The 22,292-nt window shown below is 39.4% G+C and overlaps 1 protein-coding gene across 5 annotated transcripts; it reads left to right on the top strand.

Moving 5' to 3' along the window:
- The first annotated feature begins 153 nt into the window (after positions 1 to 153).
- Positions 154 to 22,292, top strand: ODR4 (odr-4 GPCR localization factor homolog). 5 transcript variants are annotated; one of them, XM_089515822.1, is made up of 14 exons: positions 154 to 430; positions 1,917 to 2,046; positions 3,289 to 3,423; positions 4,332 to 4,427; positions 5,441 to 5,547; positions 6,276 to 6,312; positions 6,707 to 6,847; positions 8,520 to 8,615; positions 9,837 to 9,905; positions 11,111 to 11,239; positions 13,970 to 14,060; positions 16,239 to 16,424; positions 19,158 to 19,261; positions 19,958 to 20,044. In XM_089515822.1, the coding sequence occupies exons 2-13, from the start codon at positions 1,948 to 1,950 to the stop codon at positions 19,253 to 19,255; spliced, it is 1,284 nt and encodes a 427-aa protein (XP_089371948.1). In that variant the 5' UTR covers positions 154 to 430; positions 1,917 to 1,947; the 3' UTR covers positions 19,256 to 19,261; positions 19,958 to 20,044. The 5 variants fall into 5 exon arrangements, with proteins under 5 accessions (XP_089371948.1, XP_089371950.1, XP_089371949.1 ...); XM_089515820.1 differs by lacking the exon at positions 19,158 to 19,261 and adding an exon at positions 21,901 to 22,292 and having other exon boundaries at positions 167 to 378; positions 19,958 to 20,053; XM_089515819.1 differs by lacking the exon at positions 19,158 to 19,261 and adding an exon at positions 21,901 to 22,292 and having other exon boundaries at positions 168 to 430; positions 19,958 to 20,053.

Below are 22,292 nucleotides of genomic sequence, written 5' to 3'. Positions count from 1 at the left end.
TTTGTTTTGTTATTTACTTTTTAATAGGGGGAAGGGAACGGAAACTTCTAGTTCGTGACTCTGTGGCGGCTTCCCTTTCCCTCGGGGCCAAAGAAATGCTATCAGGAGGACGAGAGGGAGGAGCCATTTTTTGGTGACATAGCACTTCCGCCACACTCAAAATGGCGCGCGCGCGTTATCTATTTGTGGCGTAGCGTCTTTTGAAGAAAACTTCGGGCGTGGTGTCGTCATCGGCGCGCGTCCCCTGTGTGCGCGAGAGGCGGAGCGGAGCGCGCAATGATGACGTAACTTAGGCCACCTCAATGTCTTCGGCTAGAAGGAGGCGCAGAAGGGTGTCTTGGAAGGAGAGAAGTGGAAGCGGACACTCAAGGCGCTGATGTCAGGGAAGGAAGGCTGCGCAGATTTAGATTCAGGAAGGCTATAATATTAAGTAATATATATATATATATATATATACACACACACACACACATAAAGCATAATACATAATTAATAGTATATATATATATATATATATAGTATTATGTTTATATATTTATAAGATATATATTTAACATTATAAATATGTATAATATGTAATATATGTATATATAACATATAATATATTTGATGTATTAAATATAATATATTATATATAATATATATAATATGTAATATATATATATATATATAAAACATAATATATAATTATTAATATATAATATCTTTATATATATATATATATAACATGATATATATATAATATGTAATATATATAACATAATAATTAATTATTAATATATATATAATATCTTTATATATATATATAACATGATATATATATATATAATATGTAATGTATATATATAAAACAACACACTATAATATACATAATTAATATATTAAATATATATATCATTATATTCATAATATGTATATTATGTATATAAATAATATATATATATATATATATATATATGATATGTATATATACTTATCTACATATCATATATATATATATATAATAATATTCCACATTGGCACCACTTTAACTGCCCTGGCTCAGCGCTAGGGAATCCTGGGAAGTGTAGTTTATTGTGGCACCAGAGCAGAGAAGGCTCACAGTCTCACAAAACACTACACTTCCCACACTAATTCTCCAGCACTGAGCCAGGGCAGTTTAAATCAGTCTCAAACTGGATGATTTCTGCAGTGTGTGTTTCGGACCATAAGTGTAAAACTCACGCTTCCTAGCCATGCTCAAAATGGAGGGCCTTTTGAGGGAAGTCCTCCGAGAGAGAAGGTAATGAAATGTAGGGCACCTCATGGAAAAGGAGGACAGCCTGGGCAGAGAGGGCAAAGGGGCTGCACATTGCATGGCTTTTTGCTGTCATTCTCATGAATTGGGGAGCTGCCACTTTCACATTAGAGACTTAGGATGCGTCTACACTGTGGAAATAACCCAGTTTGATAACCATTTATAGAGATTATGCACTACACTCTTAAAGCATTGCTATTCCGCTTTAATTGCTCTGGCTGCCTCCTGTTGCATTCTGGGATTTGCAGTTAAGGAAGAGGCATTTAGAATGTTCAGCCAGAGAGCTCTTAGGCTTCACTGAACTACAAACCCCAGAATGCAGCAGGAGGCAGGCAGAGCAGTTAAAGTGGAATAGCAGCACTTTAAGAGTGTGGTGTGTGATAGTCACCTAAGTGCAGTAGTTTCACAAGGTTTTCAGCCTTTCCTGCCAAGATGCTGGTTGCCTTGCAAAACTACAAATCCCAGGATTCTGTAGGGTGGAGCCATGGGAGTTAAAAGGATGTCAAACTGCAGTGTAGAGATGGTTTCTGATTTCTGTCTTCAGTTATCGGTGTGAATTCCCTGATTTCTCTGTCTCGAATTCCCAGAGGTGTTCATTTGTCTCTCCTTGTGTTTAAAGGTTTTCACTGGGCTGCTAGATACCTGCAGTAATGGGAAGAAGTTACTTTGTAGAAGAAGCGGTGGGACAGTATCTGTCAGATCTCATCACCACGTCAAAACCTTTTATCACTGGTCTCTTAGTGGGGCAGGTATGTGTCATATTATTTGTGCTATACTAAAAAAAATCCCACCCCAGCTCCTGGTTTTGAGTGTTTCTTTCCTAATGAGAACTTACCATGTAATTTTAATGATGTCTTATGTTACCAGTGAGCATTTCACTTGATCTTGAACATTGAAACCCTGTTCAGATCCAAATTGCAGTGTATTCTGTAGCGATGATGTTTAGAATTGCTACCTAAAAGCACAATCCAATAGGAAGCTCTCTCTCCAAACTCCAAGAATAAATGGAGCCTGGACAAGTGAAAATCCCGCTGCATTTTGCTTCTCAAATGTTGCCTTATTGATTTATTTTGAAATTACGTTTGTGTTTAGGATGGAGCTAAAGTTTTGTAGTGTTCTATTGCAGAAGCATGATACTGAAGAGTGCTCAAGAATGCTTAGGGAAACTACTTAGAGCAGGGTTTCCTGTGTAGGCCAGTTCATGCACCTCTAAGCTCATTGATTCTACCCTTCTTACAGCACCACAGACTTGGGTAATAATGTATAGATGTTTTCAGTACTGTTAATGTATAAATGGAAGACACAGAGAAGCAATGCACTGTAGTTGCATTTGTATACTGCAAGGGGCGGCAGTGAACTTTCTACTGATGATGGGTGTGGTGGAGACTCAGCTTAGTACTGCAGTCCGAAGAGTACGTACTTGCTACAGAAAGGGGTTGCATATTTCCTGAATTAGTGGGATAGGAGAGAGAAGAAAGTGTAATCAAAATGTTGTGAGTAAGACCTAATGTATATACTCAACTATAAGTTGACCTCATGTATAAATTGAGGGCAGTTTTGGGGGCCAAAATTATGGATTTTGATATGACCCCTGGATAAGTCAGGGGTAAATCTTAGGGACATATAATGAAGGATGTAGATGACAAGACAAAGGAAAACAATGTCAACAAACATACAAAATTCCAGCAGGCATAACTATTTGTACTCATACTGAAGGCTGGATGGATGAGAGAGTAGAAGTGGGCCAGTGCTTCCCGGGCAGATTAAACTCTTTGTCTTTCATCAAGTACAGTACTTACATTGACCCGTGGATAAGTCGACCCAGGTTTTTTGGGTCAATTTTTAACCTAAATTTCTAGACATACATGAGTACCGTATATACAGTAGGTGATGGGAACATTTGGAAACTTATGTATTGTGGTAAATGAATGGATTTTAAAATGCTGTAAATTGAACTTGGATTACTTTAAGCTATTTCTTTGTTTTCTCAGTGCTCCCAGCAAAGAGACTATGTCTTGCTAGCCGTTCGAACACCTCCAAAGGAGGAGGAAAGTAAAGACAGCACAGGTTACCACTCAAACGTAACTAATATTGATGAGGAATGGATGGCAGCACATGCCAATCAGGTAACAAACATTCCGTCCTTCTATTAGTTCTAACTGGGAAGAGTGCTAGCACCCTTAAGAATCTGTCTTATTTTTATGTAAGTGACTACAGACATTCCCCAACCCTGGAATATGGTATATGCTGATGTTACTTGTACACTAAGCTAAATCTGCTTGCCACATCCTGGCTGTTATTTTTCAGTTCTTCCCATCTTTTCTCAGTATCTGTTTTAAACATGGCTATTCAACCCTCAGGGAAGTGGCTACATATTAACCATAACAAATTTATTGAATAAATAGCACATTCCTTATTGCTATTAAAGATTCTGTACTGGAAAGGGCTTGTTTTTATTTGCATGATCACTGCCCATAAGGCAGGTAGGGTGGTTTGTAGTGTGGGATTGTGTTTTTTATATTTGCACTCCACTTTCCCCAGGTAGGTTAGGGGAGTGTTAATGATATGCTCAGAACCACCTTGAGCAATTCAATACCAGCTTTCATTGTTTGAAGTTCAGATGCTAGCTCATGTACCACAATGGTGTTCACTCTTGTAGTTTCCTTCCATTGCTCTGTAAGTAGTGGAATTATTAGTACATAATTTGCAACTGCAGAAAACCACAGATTCTAACAATTGCAAAGTACTGCTTGAATAATATCTGAGTAAGAGACCATTCCAGGCAACTGGACAGGTGAGAAGTATCTCTAACAATAAGAAGAAGTTGCTACCAGTAGGCCATGTGCTGCCTATCTGTATTTGAACATTATGTGCTGTAGGCATGGGCTTTGCAAAGTTACAGTGAGGCATATTGACTTTTACCTGCTGTAGTTCTCTTAAATTGTCGCATAGAAACTTCCATCAGTGCTTGCAATATTTTACTACATTTTAAAAAAGTAACAGTGGGATTGTTGTTGTTGGCTTGACTTGGTAGGTTTCCAGAATGCTTCCTGGAGGATTGCTGATTCTTGGTGTTTTTACTGTTGCTGTTCCAGAGCTGGTAAAGGAGATCCAGACTACTCTGCGGAAGGTAAACAATATTAAAGTCATTCCAAGTTTTTTCTTGGGACAGGGATTGGCAGCTTCCAAAGATCTAGGAATATCAGAATTCACCAGACGAAAAAAAAGTAGCAAAATTAAATTTAAAATATCAGAACCAGAGGCTTCAAGTATTGTGTGTTCCACATTTTGGGGATTTGGAAGCATGTGCAGCTCTGTGGCCTGTTTTGTACTCACAGCTTTCCTTTTGGAGGCCTCCAAGTAGAAAGGAGTGGGGTGTTTTTTAAATCCTTTATCTGCTGTTGGATTTGCATCAGAGGGCTGCCCACCCCATCCTTATTTTGTTTATTTGTTTATTTCTTTCACAAAAAGGTCATCAGTGAAGGAGTTCCAGGCTCCTCCAGAATGGGAGATCCTAAGCACAGCATGACTGCTTTAGCTAAAAAGTTTCTTTCTTGGGGGCTAATTAAATGAGTCTCAGTTGTTCGGGTGGGAGGCAGGGAGTTGGGGAGAGAGAAACATGGAAGAAGTAGAGAGATGTCTCAAGTCTGGCACATTTGTGTAGGCAACGGTGGATTTTCAGGTACTCTGATCCTAAGCTGTTTATATTGGGAGTGGTCTGTGTTCATACATATTTATTAGTGATGGACAGCTATTGCTCTCCCTCGCTCTCCCCAAGATATTTTTAATCAGTTTGTTTAATTGGCTGATGTCCTGCTTTTTTCTCAAGACTGTGGCTCAAGGTGCCCTGTTTTCAGACTACAAGCTCATAAATGTGATGCTGATAAGAATTGTAAATTTAAAAATGAATTTGGATACCCACTCTTGTTGTACATGTTAATGTTGCACCAAAAGTTGTAACAGGGATGCTAAGCTGAGCAATTAATCTTGACTGTTCTGAAGATTTCATTGAGCTGCTTGCAATGAGTGAGGAAGAGCCTTAGGAATGACATTCAGCTCTTGGTTTTAGCAATTACAGGCATTTTTAGCAATGTATTTATGGCAGCAAGGAATGATCCTTAACTGTGTTTCTTCTTTTTCTAGCTTGTTTTCTCAGTAGAAAAGGCTGTAGCTAGAAAGCGATTGTGGAATATATCAGAAGATGATGTTTCAGATAGGGTGGCTCTTCATCTTTGTTCAGCTACAAAGAAGTATCCTTTTAATAGCAAAATGGGGGGAGGAGGTATATATTGTGTAGGAGGTGTATGCAATATGTTTTGTTTTAACTGAATTATTCAAGTTTAAATCTAATTGGTGGTCTTAACTGGAGTAGACTAATTGAATAAATGGGATTTACATAAAATGTTAATCTACTCTCTACCAGTTTTCCAGTGGAGCTTCTCTTGATGGAATTAGATACTTGATTTTGGTTTCAGGCTACAATCCTGTACAGTTACCTGTGTGTACATGCATTGAATATAGTTTCACTTCTGGGTAAATTGGTATAGAATTGACACTGCAATCCTGAGCTTGAAAATATCCCCCCCCCCCCCCGAAAAAAACAACAACCCAAAAGCAAACTTTGATTTTGCCATTTTATGTAATGGGTACCATTATTATACCATTGTATTTAATGGGACTTGTGCATCCATGGATTTTGTTATCCATGGGAAGGAGTGGGGGAGACCCCAGCAGTTACCAAGGGCCCACTGTATGTGCGTGTGCAAGAATATCATTTCTTCATTGAATTAGCTAGAACAAATGGTAGATATATAACACTTTTTATCTGGGGATGGGACACTATTTTATCTCAAAATTCTAGTTTTAGATCATCTCATTGGAGAAGAATGGGATCCTTATCTTACTGATGGATTAATGAGTTATTTTCATAAATATTATCTTTAAGTACGCTTAGTTATGGTTTCCTTAATTAGGATCGACTCACTTGCCGTACCTATGATGTGCAAGATCCAAAGGTAAATTTTGCTGGGTGATGAGCAGGGGTGGACAATGTTGTTAACTTCGAGCTTAATTTCAGTGGAATATCTCTGGAAACCCCACTTCAGATGACAGGAAGTTCTGTGTAAACTGTTTTTGAGTTCATGGCTTTCAAGAAAGCTATGTCAAGTCAGTTTATTGGCAGAGTAGGCACTTTTGTATCATAAAATAGGGGAAATAATAAGATTCCATGTGGCACTTCTGTGGATTCCAGAGTAAGTCCCACTGATTCAGTCGCATATATTTTGGAATAAATATGCACATATTGAGCATTTACATTAGATTAGAAGCTGAAGAAATGATTTATGTGTTTTTGTTGTTGTTATTTTGCTCTCCTAATTAATTTAAACTTTTGTTGTCTTCCCCATTTAGAGTTCAGCTAAACCAGCAGATTGGAAATATCAGAATGGCCTCTCTACTTCTTGGCTGTCTTTAGAATGTACAATCAACGCTAACATACACATCCCGCTACCAACTACATTGGCCAGCCATGACCTAGAAAAAAATACAAGGGTAACATTACAATTGCTATTTATGACTTGGATTTGTCAGCATAATAGTTATAATGTGTGTAGTTCTGCTGATTCCTTTCTTTGCTCCATTTGCTTTGCTATTTCTTGAGCCAGGACTATTTCCATGTTTCCTCTTTTAAGCCATTTCCCCTTCACTCTGTCTTCTTTGACAGAGCTTATCTGAACCATCATAATACTAATATTTCTCTTCGGCCTATTGCCAGTTAGTATTCTCTTTCAAATTGGAGCCCTGGTGGCGCAGTGGTTAAATGCCTGTACTGCAGCCATTCACTCGCAACCACAAGGTTGCGAGTTCAAGACCAGCAAAAGGGCCCAAGCTCGACTCAGGCTTGCATCCTTCCGAGGTCGCTAAAATGAGTACCCAGACTGTTGGGGGCAAATTAGCTTACTTGCTAATTAGCTTACTTGCTGTTCACCGCTATCATCTTTGGAATAGCGGTATATAAATAAAACAAATTATTATTAATTATTAAATACTTCCCCTCTCTGAAGCATGTTGTGCATTTCTCTTCTCCTGCCTTGCTCCTCAGGAGAAAACAAGTACAATATGATTTCTTTAGAGTGCCATTCCTGATATGACTTCCCAAATGTAGGCATGGGGAGTAAATTGTGAACTTAGATAAGTGATAGTAACCTCTAGTTGGAAATGCCCAGTAAAAAGCATAGATGGAAGCAGTTTGTCTCTCTGTTCTTATTGATGGCTTTTAGCATTATTTATTGCTTGTAATGGCTGTTGCTGTTGCACAGAGAAGCTGTAATTGTTGTAAGGCAGGGTTGCACATGCAGCCCCTCAGGTACATTTTTATCACCTTTAGTTGCCTCTCAGAGTGTGTATCTCCCCCCTCCCCCATAATGCCTTCAATGCCTTTTGGGGGGCATGGGGAGCATATTACCTTGTTTTGGAGTGCCTGGGCCATTTTATACCTAGAAAAGGACTTTTTAAAAAACGAATGCAACTGTTGCTTACTTTTGAAAAAAGACCTCCTCTGGGCTTAAAATGGGCCAATGGGCTAAAAACATAGTAAAAATGCCCTTCACAGACCCCTAGAAGGTGTTGGGAGAATTTGGAGCACTTTAACTGTCCTGGCTCAGTGCTAAAGAATCCTGAAAATTGTAGTTTATTGTGACACCAGAGCTCTCTGACAGAGAAGGCTAAATGTCTCACAAAACTACAGTTTCCAGAATTCCCTAGCATTGAGCCAGGGCAGTTATAGCAGTCTCGAAATGGACTATTTCTGCAGTGTGTTTTGGACCTCAGTATGATATGCCAAAATTGCTGAGAAACCAGGCTCATCATTCACAAGTAAGCATTCCAATGAATACTGTCCAAAAGCTCCTTTTGGACTTCAAGTGGCTTCTGTATGTCAGCAACTTAATGACTGGGAGAATGGCCATATCTTTAAGGTCTATATAAGATGCATGATATAAGCATCTTTGCAGATGGCTTTACCAATTATTTTAGGACTGACATCAAGAAATAAATGATGTTAAAATAGTCCTGACCTCACAGGAATAGCAGAATTAAGCTCCCATAATATTTGCTTAAATACATGTTCAGGGTCTAGCTTGGATTGGAAGGAATAATCTTAGATTGGTCAACAAGGCTGTTTTCTTCCAACATCCATCCTTTTCTCTTGATTCTGCTTTAAAAGAACGGATTAGCACGATGGGCCAAGCAGATAGAGGAAGCCGTGTTTTTGATCAATGGTCAAGTCAAGGAGGATGATGCTGACTTACTGGAAGGGCAAGTAAGTTCTAAACAACATAACAACGCTAAAACAGAGCATAGACTGTACTGTGGCATAAACTTGGTCAATTTTAACTTGCAGTAGTTTGAGTTGAAGCAATGTGGACTATTGACAGTGAATCGATGAGAGTACATAGATTCTCAGAGATAATGCTATTGGAGGAAGGTCCAGGATGACTAGTCAGTCTCTGATCCTTAGAATAAATAGGTGTTATCTTTCACCAAGAAGGAAATAGGGAACTAGTTCCAATCTCATTGTAACAAATCATAGCCAATGATGTGATGAGAAGAATTTAGCATCAAAATTGCTGCAGAATGATGTAACTGGAAATTCTGGAGAAGAAAATGTATACACACATCTTCATGATCTGATAGGCTGCTGTGGCTGAGTGGCTTGCCATTTGTGCCCCTTTTTCATTATAAGGGTGTTCTGTCCTATCTGTCCTATATATTTTTGGGGAGAAATCTTTACAAAAGCTTGTACACATTTAACACAGATTCTTTTGGGGGTGAAACACATGTTTTTATAGACATTTCAGTGTGTAATGAAGCAACACTGTAACACTGAGAAGTCTAGAATTGGAAGGATGTCTTGTCTGTTGGTCAGCACACTTGTTTGAGAACTGTGAATCTAGTTTGGCTTGCTTCCAAACAAAGACCAAACAAAATCTTCAAGTATCCTTTCTAAGTGGCCATGGCAGTTAAATTTATCTTTCTTTAAAAACAAATCCTCTCTCTACCACTTTTCATTTTTGAGTTCAGGCATTCCGTATCTCTTTGTGGTGCTCATGACTTTAGCATAACAGTTCAGTAGGCCCACTCATATGCAATTATTTATGTATTTGTTTATTGAACATTTATTTATTCATTTACTGTACACCTTTTGTTTGGGCTATTAAAAATAATGTACAGGATATATTTTAGTATGTAATTTCTCACATGGCTATAGTAATACGTTTTAATCAACATAGAACTGGGCCTAAGCATACCAGTGGTGGTTGTGCTGACCCTTTTATACAAATGCACGACTACAGATGGCAAAAACACATAAAATGTTTCTTTAAGATTTTCATTACTTCCCTTGAGAAGCTATAATAGGTGGTATTAATTAAAATAAATGATTCATAAAATGGGAAGCCTCTTCAGTTGATTCTGTTTTAGGATATAAAACTAACAAATTCACATTTAGGTTACTTTTTCTCTGTTTCAATCACTCCTACAGAAAAAATCCGCAAGAGGAAATGTGCCATCAACCATTCAGACTCTTGATGTCAGGGTTGTAACACAATTGGTAAGCAAATTCATCAGTGTGTTGATGCAAATAGTGGTGTGAGAAGTCCCTAGGTCAAATCTCATCCTCATCTATCGATCCATGAAATAGTCTTGTGGATGGATTCCTCTATCGTTTGGACTCATCTTTCCCCACCCCAGCTCAACCATTTTTAATATGGCTTTTACAGGAGTTAATAGCAATGACCTATATTGCATTTCCACGGGGGATGTTTCTTTTAAGACTGAGAAGGAATGGGTTTCCTTTTCTTCCATGCTGATTTCATGGGAAAGTCATTGGAGAGATAGGGTAGAAGAAATGGGAGCTGGAAAGTCATAAAGGAAGTCTTCCCTCACCCAATAACTCCATTAAATGGTTACAGGTGGACTGCTATCTCAATGTGCTCTGCACTCTGAAAAAATCTTTGTGATTAGTGCTATTCCTGTCCCTTTGGTGTGTAGGTTAAGAAACCTGTACCATAGGTTGCCAGTCTGTAAGGACAATGTTAGGAGCTATTACAGTATTTCAAGAGACTAGACTGAAAAGTATAAGTTTTTCAACATGCTCACTGACTAACAGTCAACAGGACAAATTGAAAATACTGGGGCAGTTTAATGTTTAAATTGAGTTGAAATTTAGCTTGTTAGTATTAACATTTTAATTCATGCTAGTAGTGAAAATTATAAGGGCATTGTGAGTATGGTCTGACTTTTCTCTTACTGGTTTTTGCTGCAAATCGTAATTAATTGTTTTTGGTTGTCATATCTCTCATATTTTCTACTGAGGTGAAAATTACCAAGATCATAGAAACATAGAATCATAGAGTTGGAAGAGATTACAAGGGTCATCCAGTCCAACCCCCTGCCATGCAGGAAATCTCAATCAAAGCATCCCCAACAGATGGCCATCCAGCCTCTGTTTAAAGACCTCCAAGGAAGGAGATTCCACTACACTCCGAGGGAGTGTGTTCCACTGTTGAGCAACCCTTACTGTAGACATTTGAATTCCAGGTTCCCTGCCTTCTTACCTCAGTCTGAAATGCTTTCTAATAAAGTTGCAGAAGGTCAAATTAAGCAATTTTTTTTTCCAGAGAGCAAGTAATAGCTTACAACAAGTAAAACTGTGTGAGGACTTTACATTAACCGTAGTGAAAAAGATGTTTTACAACTGATTGTATAAAAAGATAAGACTAAGGTTATGTTTCTGACTTGTGTCTTCTCTTTCAGTCACAGAAGTCAAACTCCAGGTCCACAGCAGCAGTCCAGGTCTGCAGCGGTTCCATAAATCTTAAAGGTGCTTTAAAATGCAAAGCATACATCCATAATAACAAGTCCAAAGTTAAAGATGCTGTTAAGGTACTGCTGTTGTTCTTCAGTTTACTGAAGGATCTTATTTTACCTGCAGTTGATATAAACAGAGAACCATCATTCCACAAGCTACCCAAAGGTCACACCGATAATATTCATTACTAATGACAGTTTAAAAAAAAGTCTCTCCTCTGCCTGTATGTGATACAAATATGAATTCTGTCTTGGCTTTTTTTAAAAAAAATGCCCCTGCCTTCTCTAGTAGGAGGTAATGGAAAAGTCCACCTATGCACATGTACAAAGAATGTTTCCTGGGCCTCTGTAAGTCAAAGGTTTTACCGATTCTCAGAGAAAAGGAGGGATGGTGGGCCTAGAAGCTCTCTTTTCTTCTTTCTCTCCAGCATGCTTTTCAGGTCCCTGAGCATGGTTCAGTTTGCTTGCAGTTCCTCCCTTCATCTTCTTTCTGGTTGCTCTTTCTAAGGAATTGTAACTGTGCAACATATTCATCAGCATTGTCTCACCTCACTCCAAGTGGTTATGTTGCTATTTCTTTGGTTCTCCCATGAAGAAGCCTTGCAGGCTGACATTTTATATATTGCCTTTAAGCATTCAGCTTCTACTGGGGTTGTGATCAAATGCAATAAATATAAGCTCCGATCATACATATGGCAGCATTGCTTTTATTAAGGGTCGAGACAGATGGCCCATTCAAGCCTGCTTCCACCTGCCTTGGGAGCGCAGCATTGACATGCCATACGCTCAGAAGCCGACCCAGACGTGGCAGCTTCAAGATGCTTTGGTAGTGCAATATTTAAATGTCACATGCCTCCAGGGCCGGAAAAAGCAGCCCTTTCCCAGCCCAAATAGGAGCTGATCTTTTCCACTCCTATTTGGGCCGGGTTCAGGGGGGATTGGAGCCAAGGCGTGTGCTTGCCGTGGCCTCAAGGCGTCTTCAGCAGGGCCATCTGTTCTAGCCCCAACTCTTCACACCATGCATTGTGTCATATGCACAAAAGTTCTTTATAGTAAAGATAGCTGAGAGCATCTTAATTTTCTCCAATAGCCTTTCCTCTGAAATGAACCTGGAGCAGAGGTTGCACTTTTAAAGAAACAGAAGGAAGAAAAAGAGAAGAGGAAAAAAGATATACAACTAACACACACTGAGATTCTGACCCCTCCCCCCAATCCAGACTAGAATGAATGTAAAAAAGAGAATTTTCTTTACTCCACTATATAAAGATCCAACTAAATAATCCTACTAAAATTAGAAGTAATCATAGCCATATACCAGGGGTAGGCAACCTACGGCCCACAGGCCGAATCTGGCCCGGCGAGGCCTTGAGACCGGCCCCAGCCCAGTCCTGCCGCCGATTGCCGCCGGGGCCTTTGGCCTCTCACACGAGGGGGCAGGGGGGGGCAATTGTCTATAGACGCCTCAGAAACATGCATTTATATTAACATTTTTAAAAAAAAATCATCAAATTTTTTAGCATGTCCTCCATTCAAAAATTTGTCCTACATTTGTCCCGGTTTATTTATTTATTTAATTTTTTTTTAAATTATTTAATTATTTATTTTTTGCCTCAGGCCCCCCCAGCTTTCTGAAGGACAGCAACCCGGCCCACGGCTCAAAAAGGTTGCCTACCCCTGCCATATACCATTAAATCATTGGATTTTTTTATTGCTCAGAAAATTCATAAACTGTTTTCAGTCTTTCAGGAAGGATGGAATTGACTTATCCTTTAGAACAGTGAGTCCCAATGTGGGCTGTATGCCCCTCCACGGGTATGGTGGAAAGATTCATGGGGGCAATGAGGTGGAAAGCGGGCAGCATGGGGGCCTTCAGTGGAAGTATTGGTGTGCAAGAAAGACAAGGGGAATTTGCAGCTTTGAGACCATGGTGGGGATGAAGATTGCATGAAACTTCTTTTCAGGGTCCCTTAAAAACACGATGCAGTCTTGTTGATTGTTTTCTGTGTTGGTGTCTTCTGCTTTTTGTCTACCTGTGTGAGCTCACTTCCTTTCACTAGTAGTGGCAGTTGGGAAATTCTCATAAAGCTAGGGCTCGGGGCATCACTTCTGTGGTTCAGAGCAGTGCCATTTTGGGACAGACTGAGTGACTGGAGCAAGTAATTTGAGCTCATGGCAGTGGGGGAGAAGCCGCAACAAAAAGGAACTTTCAAATTTCACACCCTGCTTAAGTTTTGTGAGCTTTGCCAAGACTTGGCTGGCAAGTTGGAACTGCACTGCTGGTCCTGCTTTCTTTCATCGGACTAGCTTAGAGGTAACATAAGAAACAGTGTTTGTGAGGAGACACTTAAAGCTCTGTGGGAAGACATGCTGCTCAGTTGCTGCTTCCAGAACGACTCAGTGCAATGGAAGCAGTAACTATGCCACTGGTCAAGCAGTGACAGAGAAGCATCTTGCCTGCACTGGTTTTTGTCACAAGGCTGTCATGAGGAGAGGCTTCTTAGTCTCTGCTCAATCAGCTACATGGTTCATGCTGAAAGGGTGCAAAGGGAGCAGTAACAGATACTGGTTGTTTTGAATTTGCAGTAAAACAGTAGCCCTAATATCAAGACACATAAGGAGGCACTAGGGTTGTTGCCCAAAAGGAAAGGGGGCAGCAGCCTGAAAAAATTTGAAGATCACTGCTTTAGAACTCATGTTAATTTGGCAAGTTAGACTAACTCCACAACCTTAACAATCCACTAGCCTGACTTAGATTATTTTTATGAATTTTACAATGTTTTTATATTCTTCTGTTCCTGATTGCAGGCTTTGAAGCGTGATATAATAAATACTCTCTCAGATCGTTGTGAAATATTGTTTGAAGATCTGCTTATAAATGAAACGCCAAGAACAAAAAGTAAGAGAAAAGATAACATGATTGTGCAGCAAATGTTTTTAAAATTAATGTAGTCTGTACATCCTTGGTTTTCTAAAATTAATTGCTTCTGATACATGTTAGAATGTGTTTACTGGTTAGTAAAAACATGAAAAGATTTTTATGGGCGTATCCAATGGGCTGCTTTGCAGGGTCATGGTGCCCCTTCCTGAACCTACCATGCACCTTAGCCTGGTTCAACAGGCTGGGAAAACCCTGAAGCAGATTTTTGGCACCATAAAAATTCAATTTGCATAGGGTGGTGCAGCACTGGAATTATGTGTTGTGAGACTTGCTGTCCACACTGATCCAGTAATGGCCATTTTGTATTTATCCCGGCCATTGTATATAACTTTATGAAAATGCCCTTCAGAATAGTGGTTGCCTTTTTCCCCCTAGTTGCTGTTCCTTTTCTTTTAATATCAGCTTTATCTGTGGATATTAGCTGGTAATTGTGTTTGTTTTTATGCTATGAAAGGCCTGTAATACTGATTCCTGCATTTCAAACTCCTACTAAAGGTTAGTGGGCACTATGTCCAGGAAACACACATATCTGAAGCCACCATGAATGTGACATGGTACTTGCATCCTTCTTTGGATCTTGGCCCTTTTTCTCAGTTTGTACCACATTATGGCAAATTTTCTGGTCCTTCACAGACATATAAAAGTGGTCTTTTGGCATCTTCGTTAATTTCTCAGAGACTGGGAAAATACAAATGGCCTCCTGGGCCTATGCTGTGTCTATTGGGGCTGCTCCCAATGAACTGAATGGAAGGAGTGAGCTGCATGCAATATACAAGCCCTTTTCATCCCTTTGGTAAGAATATGGACTTCACAGACAGGGAGTGGAGTGCACTAGCCCTGCCTCTCTCCATTGCCACTTTCCACATGCAGAATCAACATGTCTGAAGAGGAGAGACTATTGTGTTTATGAGGGCTTTTCATATTCAACCAGCACCTAGATTTTTTCATATTCAACCAGCACCCAGATGTTTTCTCAGCTGCATTGACAGCCTTCACAGTTACAAGAATGGTAATGTCTCTTCCACAGCCTTTTTGTGTGAGGAAAATTATGGTGGTGCTAGCATGTTTCCTTCCTTGGATGTGGTGTAGTCATGCTTACTGGATGCCTCAGTTGTCTATGACACAATATGATCTAGGTTGTATATACTCTAAACTCTAACCTTGTCTGCTTACCTTATGGGAATATCTTATTTCTACTTTGGATATCAGAACATTAAACCTTGTTTTGTTGTTGTGTGCTTTCAAGTCATTTCTGACTTATGGCTACCCTAAGGGGTTTTCTTGTAAAGATTAGTTCAGAGGAGGTTTGCTATTGCCTTACCCTGAAGCTGAGAGCATGTGACTTGCCCAAGGTCACCCAGTGGGTTTCATGATTGGGCTGAGAGTTGAACCCTGGTCTCCAGAGTCATAGTCCAACACTCAAACCACTGTTGCCTGGCTGTAATTTGCAGTTGTGCCTTTAGGTGGCATATGATGCCTGTAGATGTGAACAAGTTGACATGGTATCTTTACCAACTATGGTTTAGTGCGGAACCTCTTACTGTTTGTTCTGGATTGTTCTCCTCTTTCCCTAAACATTCTATGCCCCTCATGTTTCCCCTCCCATTTTAGCAAAAACAAAATTTCTTCCAAATTTTTCCAATTAGTATAACAGTTAATTATCAAAAGCAAATTGAGAAGCATTTAGTCCAATTATGGTGGCAGTATCATTGGTCTCCATGCCCAGACATTCCTCAGTGGAGGGTGCAATATGTGACACTAGTGCTATCTTTGTATAGGAATTATGCACATATTTTGTTAGGGACAACTTGGTAGTTAACTTCATTTTTAACATTTGATGCTTCACCAACTAATTCAAAGGTTTTTTTAAAAATAAAAACCTTCTAAATTAAATGAATATAAAATCACATATTAATTGCTGGGGGGGGGGAGATGGGAGGTACCTGTACATAACTATTATTGTATTCACAGCAGCACTATCTTTCCTGAGTGATTTTACAGTGGTATGAATCTAGTGCATCATCATTCATGTTTGACACAGAATGAGTGCACTCTGCAGCAATGATCATACTGTTTTTATTGGTACTTAAGAAGAGCTTCTTTTATTATCCCTCCACATTTTTTCTTTCTTGCTAGATTCCGAAAGGGAGTATCATACCTTGCCTTGCAGAGTGTTTGCCCCCATTGCTGGTTCCAGTGTTTTGCTGTGTGATTATAAGTTTGGTGATGAGACAGCCAGGGAAATCCAGGAGCGTTTCCTTGAGATGCTGGATCAAGCTGTTCAAACAGAGGATTTATGTACAGCCGAGGAAATGAATATGGGTAAATATAGCAGCTAGAGCCAGATTACTCTCTTTCAGGAATTGCCGAGAAGTTAGACCTGAAGCACAAACCCTTCAAGTTTGAATATGGCTTGGTTTTCAAAGTGGTTGAACCTTTTATATTCCCAGGTGTTTCAAATACATGGCACAATGTTTACTGAGTTCTGTTTGTGTATCATATGACCACTTCTCATATAAATATTCCTTTTTTCATTTTCAAATATGTATAGAATCCTCATCATATGAAAGTTTGTTTTAGGCTCCTTCTCTCATCCAAGGACTGAAATTGACCTGAAGTAAGAGATCAGGCAGTAAAGCCTAAGGGAAGGATGGTGCAGTTAGACCAAACATCTAAATATAAGTATCCCAATATGTTAGCTTTTGAAAACGTGCCTGGTATGCTTGTTTATCATTCCAGTGATTTCCACTCAGTGGCCAAAGGACTAGAACTTGGAAACGAGTTTGCTTCTACCCATCTTGAATCCCATTGTGGGAGAAAGGCAGGATATCAATCCTTGAAATAAATAAAATAAAAAAAAGTTATTTGTCTTACATCTAACCAAAGGTTTAACTGAATTTAAAACCAGAATCCCAATGTTTGTTGCTCAAAGCCTCATTATGCCATGGTCCTGATTCAAGTCATAGCTCCTTCAAGCAAAAGGAATATCTTGCCACCTGTGTTGTAAATAATAGGGACCTGTCTGAAAAGTTTGAGATTGAATTGAAAGAAATCATCTGTAAATTAGCTAGCACATTAAAAGCTAACAACCCCAAACTCCTAATTGCAATTGTTATGCATAATTTACATAATCTGTTTTAATATGTTTCTCATAGACTGTCAGGCATGAACAAGTAAGATTTGCATTACTAGCTGGCTCTGGTAAATCCCAGCTTCTTGCATCAAGGGGTTAAATCCACTGAGTAGATAAACACAAATAGGATTTCAGTGAGGGTAAGCTCTTCCCTTGAACTCATTCTTTATTATCTGGTTGAAGATCTAATGTGTGAGCTATGCAACTGTGACTGGCATTTAAGTGTTGTAGTTGAAATGGTGTCCAAGGTAGTGTGCATATATATGTAATTATATACTTTGGTCCTGTACTTAAAGAATTCAGAGTTTGGCAACCGCAAAACTTAAGAAGGTAAAACAGATTTTGAAAGTCAGTATATATAGCCTGATATGTAGTTTTTATTGTTCCTGTAATATCCTGCCCTTCCCCCAAAACTGGGACTCAGGGCAGCTCACAACATTAAAAAAAAAACGAGTACTATTAAAAGCATACAAAAATAGTACATTAAAATAGAATTAAATTATTGCAATATTAAAATAAGTTACATATTAAAAGAATAAAATACAGTTAAAAAGATAAAAATGTTAAAAATACTTTAAAACAATACAATGCTATCCCAAGCGTTATGTTTTAAAAGCCTGTCTAAACAGGTAGGTCTTACCCTGCCGGCAGAAGGATAACAAGGAAGAGGTCATTCTGGCCTCCCTGGGCAGGGAGTTCCACAGTCTAGGGGCAGCCTCGTGGCCCCACCAACCGTGCTTGTGATGGTGGTGGGACAGAGAGAAGGGCCTCTCCCACAGATTGCAAAGCCCAGGCTGGTTGATACACGGAGATACAGTCTACCAAATAGCCTGGACCTGAACCATATAGGTCTTTATAGGTCATAACCAGCAGTTTGAATTGTGACTGGAAACAAACTGGCAGCCACTGGAGGTGTTTCAAGAAGGGCATTGTGTGGTTTCTGTAACCTGCCCCTGTTAAGAGCCTGGCTGCAGTTCTTTGAACCAGATGAAGTTTCCTAACACTCTTCTAAGTCAGTCCCAAGTAGAGCATGTTACAGTAGTCCAAACAGGATGTAACCAGGGCATGTACCACCGAGGCCGTTCTGTGAACGAATGCTTAATCATAAAAGAGCAGGACAGAGAGATGGTAGCAACCTTGTACCCCTTGATGACTGGGAAGTTCCATCTAGTCCCTGTAAGGATCAGTACCACCCTTTCCTTTGAATAGCCTGTTGTTTCTAAGATGATTGTATACACACACACCTTCTGGTTGAGTGATACCACTTGTCAGTTTGATCAGTCTGGAATCCATTATATAGAAAGCTGGAGGTTGTATGAGATGCTTTCATCTCTAAATGGGTGGTTTTATAAACCCTTTTCCCAGGTTTATAAAGTGAGAGGGGTGTTAGTGTAAGGGGACCATGTCAGAATTCACCTTACATGTCTTGGTCTCTGTTGGCCCTTTGAAACTCAAGAAAGCCTGAGTACAGTGCTGCGCTGCTAATTCTGTGACTAAACATTTTCTCAATGTACAGCCAGGTTTGAGCCATAATTGCCATAATTCTTCATCTTTACATTTTGCATTGGCAAGGATTTAGCCTCTCTCAGTATAGAATGTGTATTGTCTTACTGTGCATATTGTGGACAGGTGAGAACATATGAGTTTTAAAATGTTATTAGAGTATTTTCAACATGGATATTCCCAAAAATGTAGCTTTAATGAATGAATATACCATAAAATTCATGTCATCTATGTTTTATTTTCCTCCACTGTGTGATGCAAACATTCACACCAGTTAGTAAAGTAAAATGTTGATTGGCAGAATAGTTCACATTGTCAAATGTTGGTGATATATTTTTGTATGTGGTGTAAACCTGCTTAAGGTGGCTTTATGTACATGGCAGTATTAAATGAAAGACATTACTTTTCACTTCTTTGAGTCCAGATCTTGACTGTTGAAACTGGTGGTGGCGTGGCATACAATTGCCGTGAGTCTGTAAATACTAGAGGCCTGGAGGGTCAGCAGACAGTGCCTTAATTCAAGGTGAAATACTTCAGGTGGTTGGCAAATAAATTTGAAAGCTGCTTGATAGGAAGATATTGTGTTCAATGTTAATCAGTGTTCTGTCCCTACCTAAGCAAACATTTCAGAGAAAACATCAGCTTTTACTAAATATTCCAGTTGATGTGATTCAGATTGCTTGATATGAAAAAGGGGGTGGGGAATCTACACCCTTTGGGTCACATATGGACAAAGGTTTCCCACCTGGACTGTGGAGATTCTCTCTTAGTAGTAGCCTTTCTTTGACTGAAAGAGAAATCCCTATTGTTATCTCCAGTCACTTATCAAAGATAATGTTAGGGAATCCCCTTTATGCACCCTGAAGCCACTACATCATACACACACTCTCTTTCATTAAAATGACCATTATGTTTTTGCTATAATTTTGTTATTGCAATCAAGTTCATTTTGTGCCTTGGAGCTTCACTTTGGTGGCTGTGATGAACAAATAAAGCCCAAGTGCTATGTTTATGTCATAGTCACACTAAGTTAGTTTCCCATGGGTCTGCTTTCCTTTCCCACCTTTGCTACCAAAACCTGACATTTGTAAAAAAAAAAAAAAACTTTACCAAAATTGGCAAGAGAGGACAAGAAGAGGGGAAACAGTTAGAAGGGTCTGGTGTCTGAGGTTAGGTGAAAGCAAAAGCACACCGTTTTGTATCATTTTTCTCCATGCAGTTAAAGTAAGCCCAATGAAGGAATTCCAAGACGATGATGTGCAACAAAAACAACTGACTAAAGAAATGCTTCTCCTGAAACTTCATCAGAATATGGGTATGTAGGTTTCAGCATTTGTTTTCACACTTTTGGTGTTAGAATCAATGTTAGGCTCAGGAGGCAACTGGATTTGAGCTTTGGGGAAAAAATAAAGGGTTGTATATGCAGTGATGCCCTTCGTTAAGCCCTTGTTTTCCATGACTCATCCAGAATAGTGACTGAGGTAAATCACCAAGTGCTGGAAGAATACATTGAAAGCATCAGCTCCCTACATTTGAAAATGTGTAAGGGAAAATCTGTGCCCACAGTGGAATTTATAGTGCCTCACCTAATGCGTATCATTTGTGTGACACATGTAATTGAACTCCCAGATCAAGGAGGAGATCTGCTGCATTGCATTTTGAATAAAGAAGTGAGGATTGGGGAAATATGTAAAAACTCTATTGAATAGATAAAAAAGCTCTGATCTTTCTTTCCAATGTAAATATACAGTATATTTAGTTTTGTATATTGTATGCCAGGAGGGAAAAATTATAACTACTCATTGTTAACTTAGGTTATAACACAATTCAGAAGCTGGTGTGTTGGTTTGAACATTCTTAATTACTTGGCTTTGAAAGTAAGAAAGTTGAGTTAAAGCTTCAGTCCTATGCCCACTTATCTGGGAGGAAGCCTAACTGAAATCTATGGGATCCTAAGAATCATCAAATGGCCTTGGCTCCCTTGGGCCTTTATAGTGCTTTATCAGTCATCTTATTCCTGTCTCTCAAAGATTTCTAGGATTTACTCCACTATGCAGCTCCAAAGAAGCTGACGCCATGTGATGGTCGTTAGGATCCTCTCAAAAGGGACTGTGCCAGGACTGAGTTAACACTGGTGTCCTAAGGTCACTGCAAGGAGATCAGCTCTGCCCTTGTTCTGGGGCCTTTCCGACATCAGCCTGTGAGTCAGAAGGCTTATGGAGCAGCTCACAGGATTAAGCCACTGGACAGGGAATGGGGGAGGTGATAGCAGGCAGCCTTCTATCTGTTCTGTGTGGCAAAGCATGAGTTTTCAGAAGCTGGTAACCCACAGGACAGTACTACAAACAAGAAATAATGTTGTCCTCCTCAAATAAGACTGGAAGATTAAAAGGCAGTTGGCATGCCTGCGGGTGTTCCTGATCTAGCTCTCTGGATTGAGGCCATAGAATAGGACATAAATGGATCTACAATAGTGACCAGAGAAAAGACAAATGCATGGAAACTGCCACTGAAATGTAAATCTATAATGTTCCATTTTCCCTTTGCTTCCTTCTCATTTGCTGTCTCTCTTCATATTTGTTGTCTTTTTGATTATGAATCTTTTGTAGTCGTGTTTAATAACCTCTGATGCCAGAAAGTACAGTTACTCACTGACTGCAGCAGGAGAGGATGAACTATCCATGTAAATCTTATATAGAAGACCATATCAGAAAGGTTCAGGGTGAAACCCTGAGCTGAGCACTGGTTGTAAGGTTGATGCCGTAGCTCACAAATGAACAATGAAAAGCACTGTAGCCCATGTCGTGAGTTTGCTAAACTCTGCCCTAACAAACACTGGGGCAGCAGGAATGTTTTTGCCCTGGGCCTGCTTTGCCTTCCTTATTATGTACCTAATGTAAATGTAGGGTTGTTGCCTTTATAAAGGATGTAGGTCTGCCCTAAACTGTCTTAGTCTGTGTATGAAGAAATGGGAAAAATATAATCAAATGGCATCAAAATAACTGTCTAGACCCCATGCTGTCCTCATATATTTTTTAATATTTCCAGTGTATTTCTAGGATTCTTATTGGATATCTATGTTCATTTCTTTCCCATGCTTAGCTCTGTAATATAAAATGTCCTGCTCACATCCTGAATTCACGTTTTCTTTGTCATTTTCAGGAGTGGTGTTAGCAGTGGCTGTTGCAATATCTGCAGCAGTTTTTTCCTTCAACTACTTCAGTGATTAGGCCTCTTCTGTTAAGACCCCTCCTGAGCAACTTCTGCTGCCATCCTGAAATGATGCATGCTTCTGGAAATGAATATGTTAACAACCTAATGTGTCACCTAACAAGACCAAATAGCTGTTCAAAATAATGATAGCTTTAGCTGTCTCCTGTTTCTGCATGCAGATATGTAGGTGGTATGGTTTTTAACTGGGAGGAGATGAAAACAACCCAACAGGATTGACTGTTAAATAACAATTGTGACATAATACTACTTTTCCAGGAAAATTTTGTCAAATGTTTACTTAGGTTTCCTCCTTATCAAATAAAAGGACCATTATTAAAGTT

This window comes from Sceloporus occidentalis, unplaced genomic scaffold (genome assembly GCF_023333645.1).
Source record: "Sceloporus occidentalis isolate IW3139 unplaced genomic scaffold, rSceOcc1.0.p SCAF_3, whole genome shotgun sequence".
In the NCBI taxonomy this organism is placed as follows: domain Eukaryota; kingdom Metazoa; phylum Chordata; class Lepidosauria; order Squamata; family Phrynosomatidae; genus Sceloporus; species Sceloporus occidentalis.
The sequence above is the reverse complement of the archived record's forward strand: the minus strand, read 5'-3'. Positions and strand labels throughout refer to the sequence as shown.

What these genes read in the sequence shown, in the direction of transcription:
- ODR4 (XM_089515820.1), top strand. Translation starts at nt 1,948, where the DNA reads ATGGGAAGAAGTTACTTTGTAGAAGAAGCGGTGGGACAGTATCTGTCA. An exon ending in TGGCAGCACATGCCAATCAG is followed by an intron (nt 3,424 to 4,331) that starts GTAACAAACATT and finishes TTGACTTGGTAG; the next exon opens with GTTTCCAGAATGCTTCCTGG. An exon ending in TCAGGGTTGTAACACAATTG is followed by an intron (nt 9,906 to 11,110) that starts GTAAGCAAATTC and finishes CTTCTCTTTCAG; the next exon opens with TCACAGAAGTCAAACTCCAG.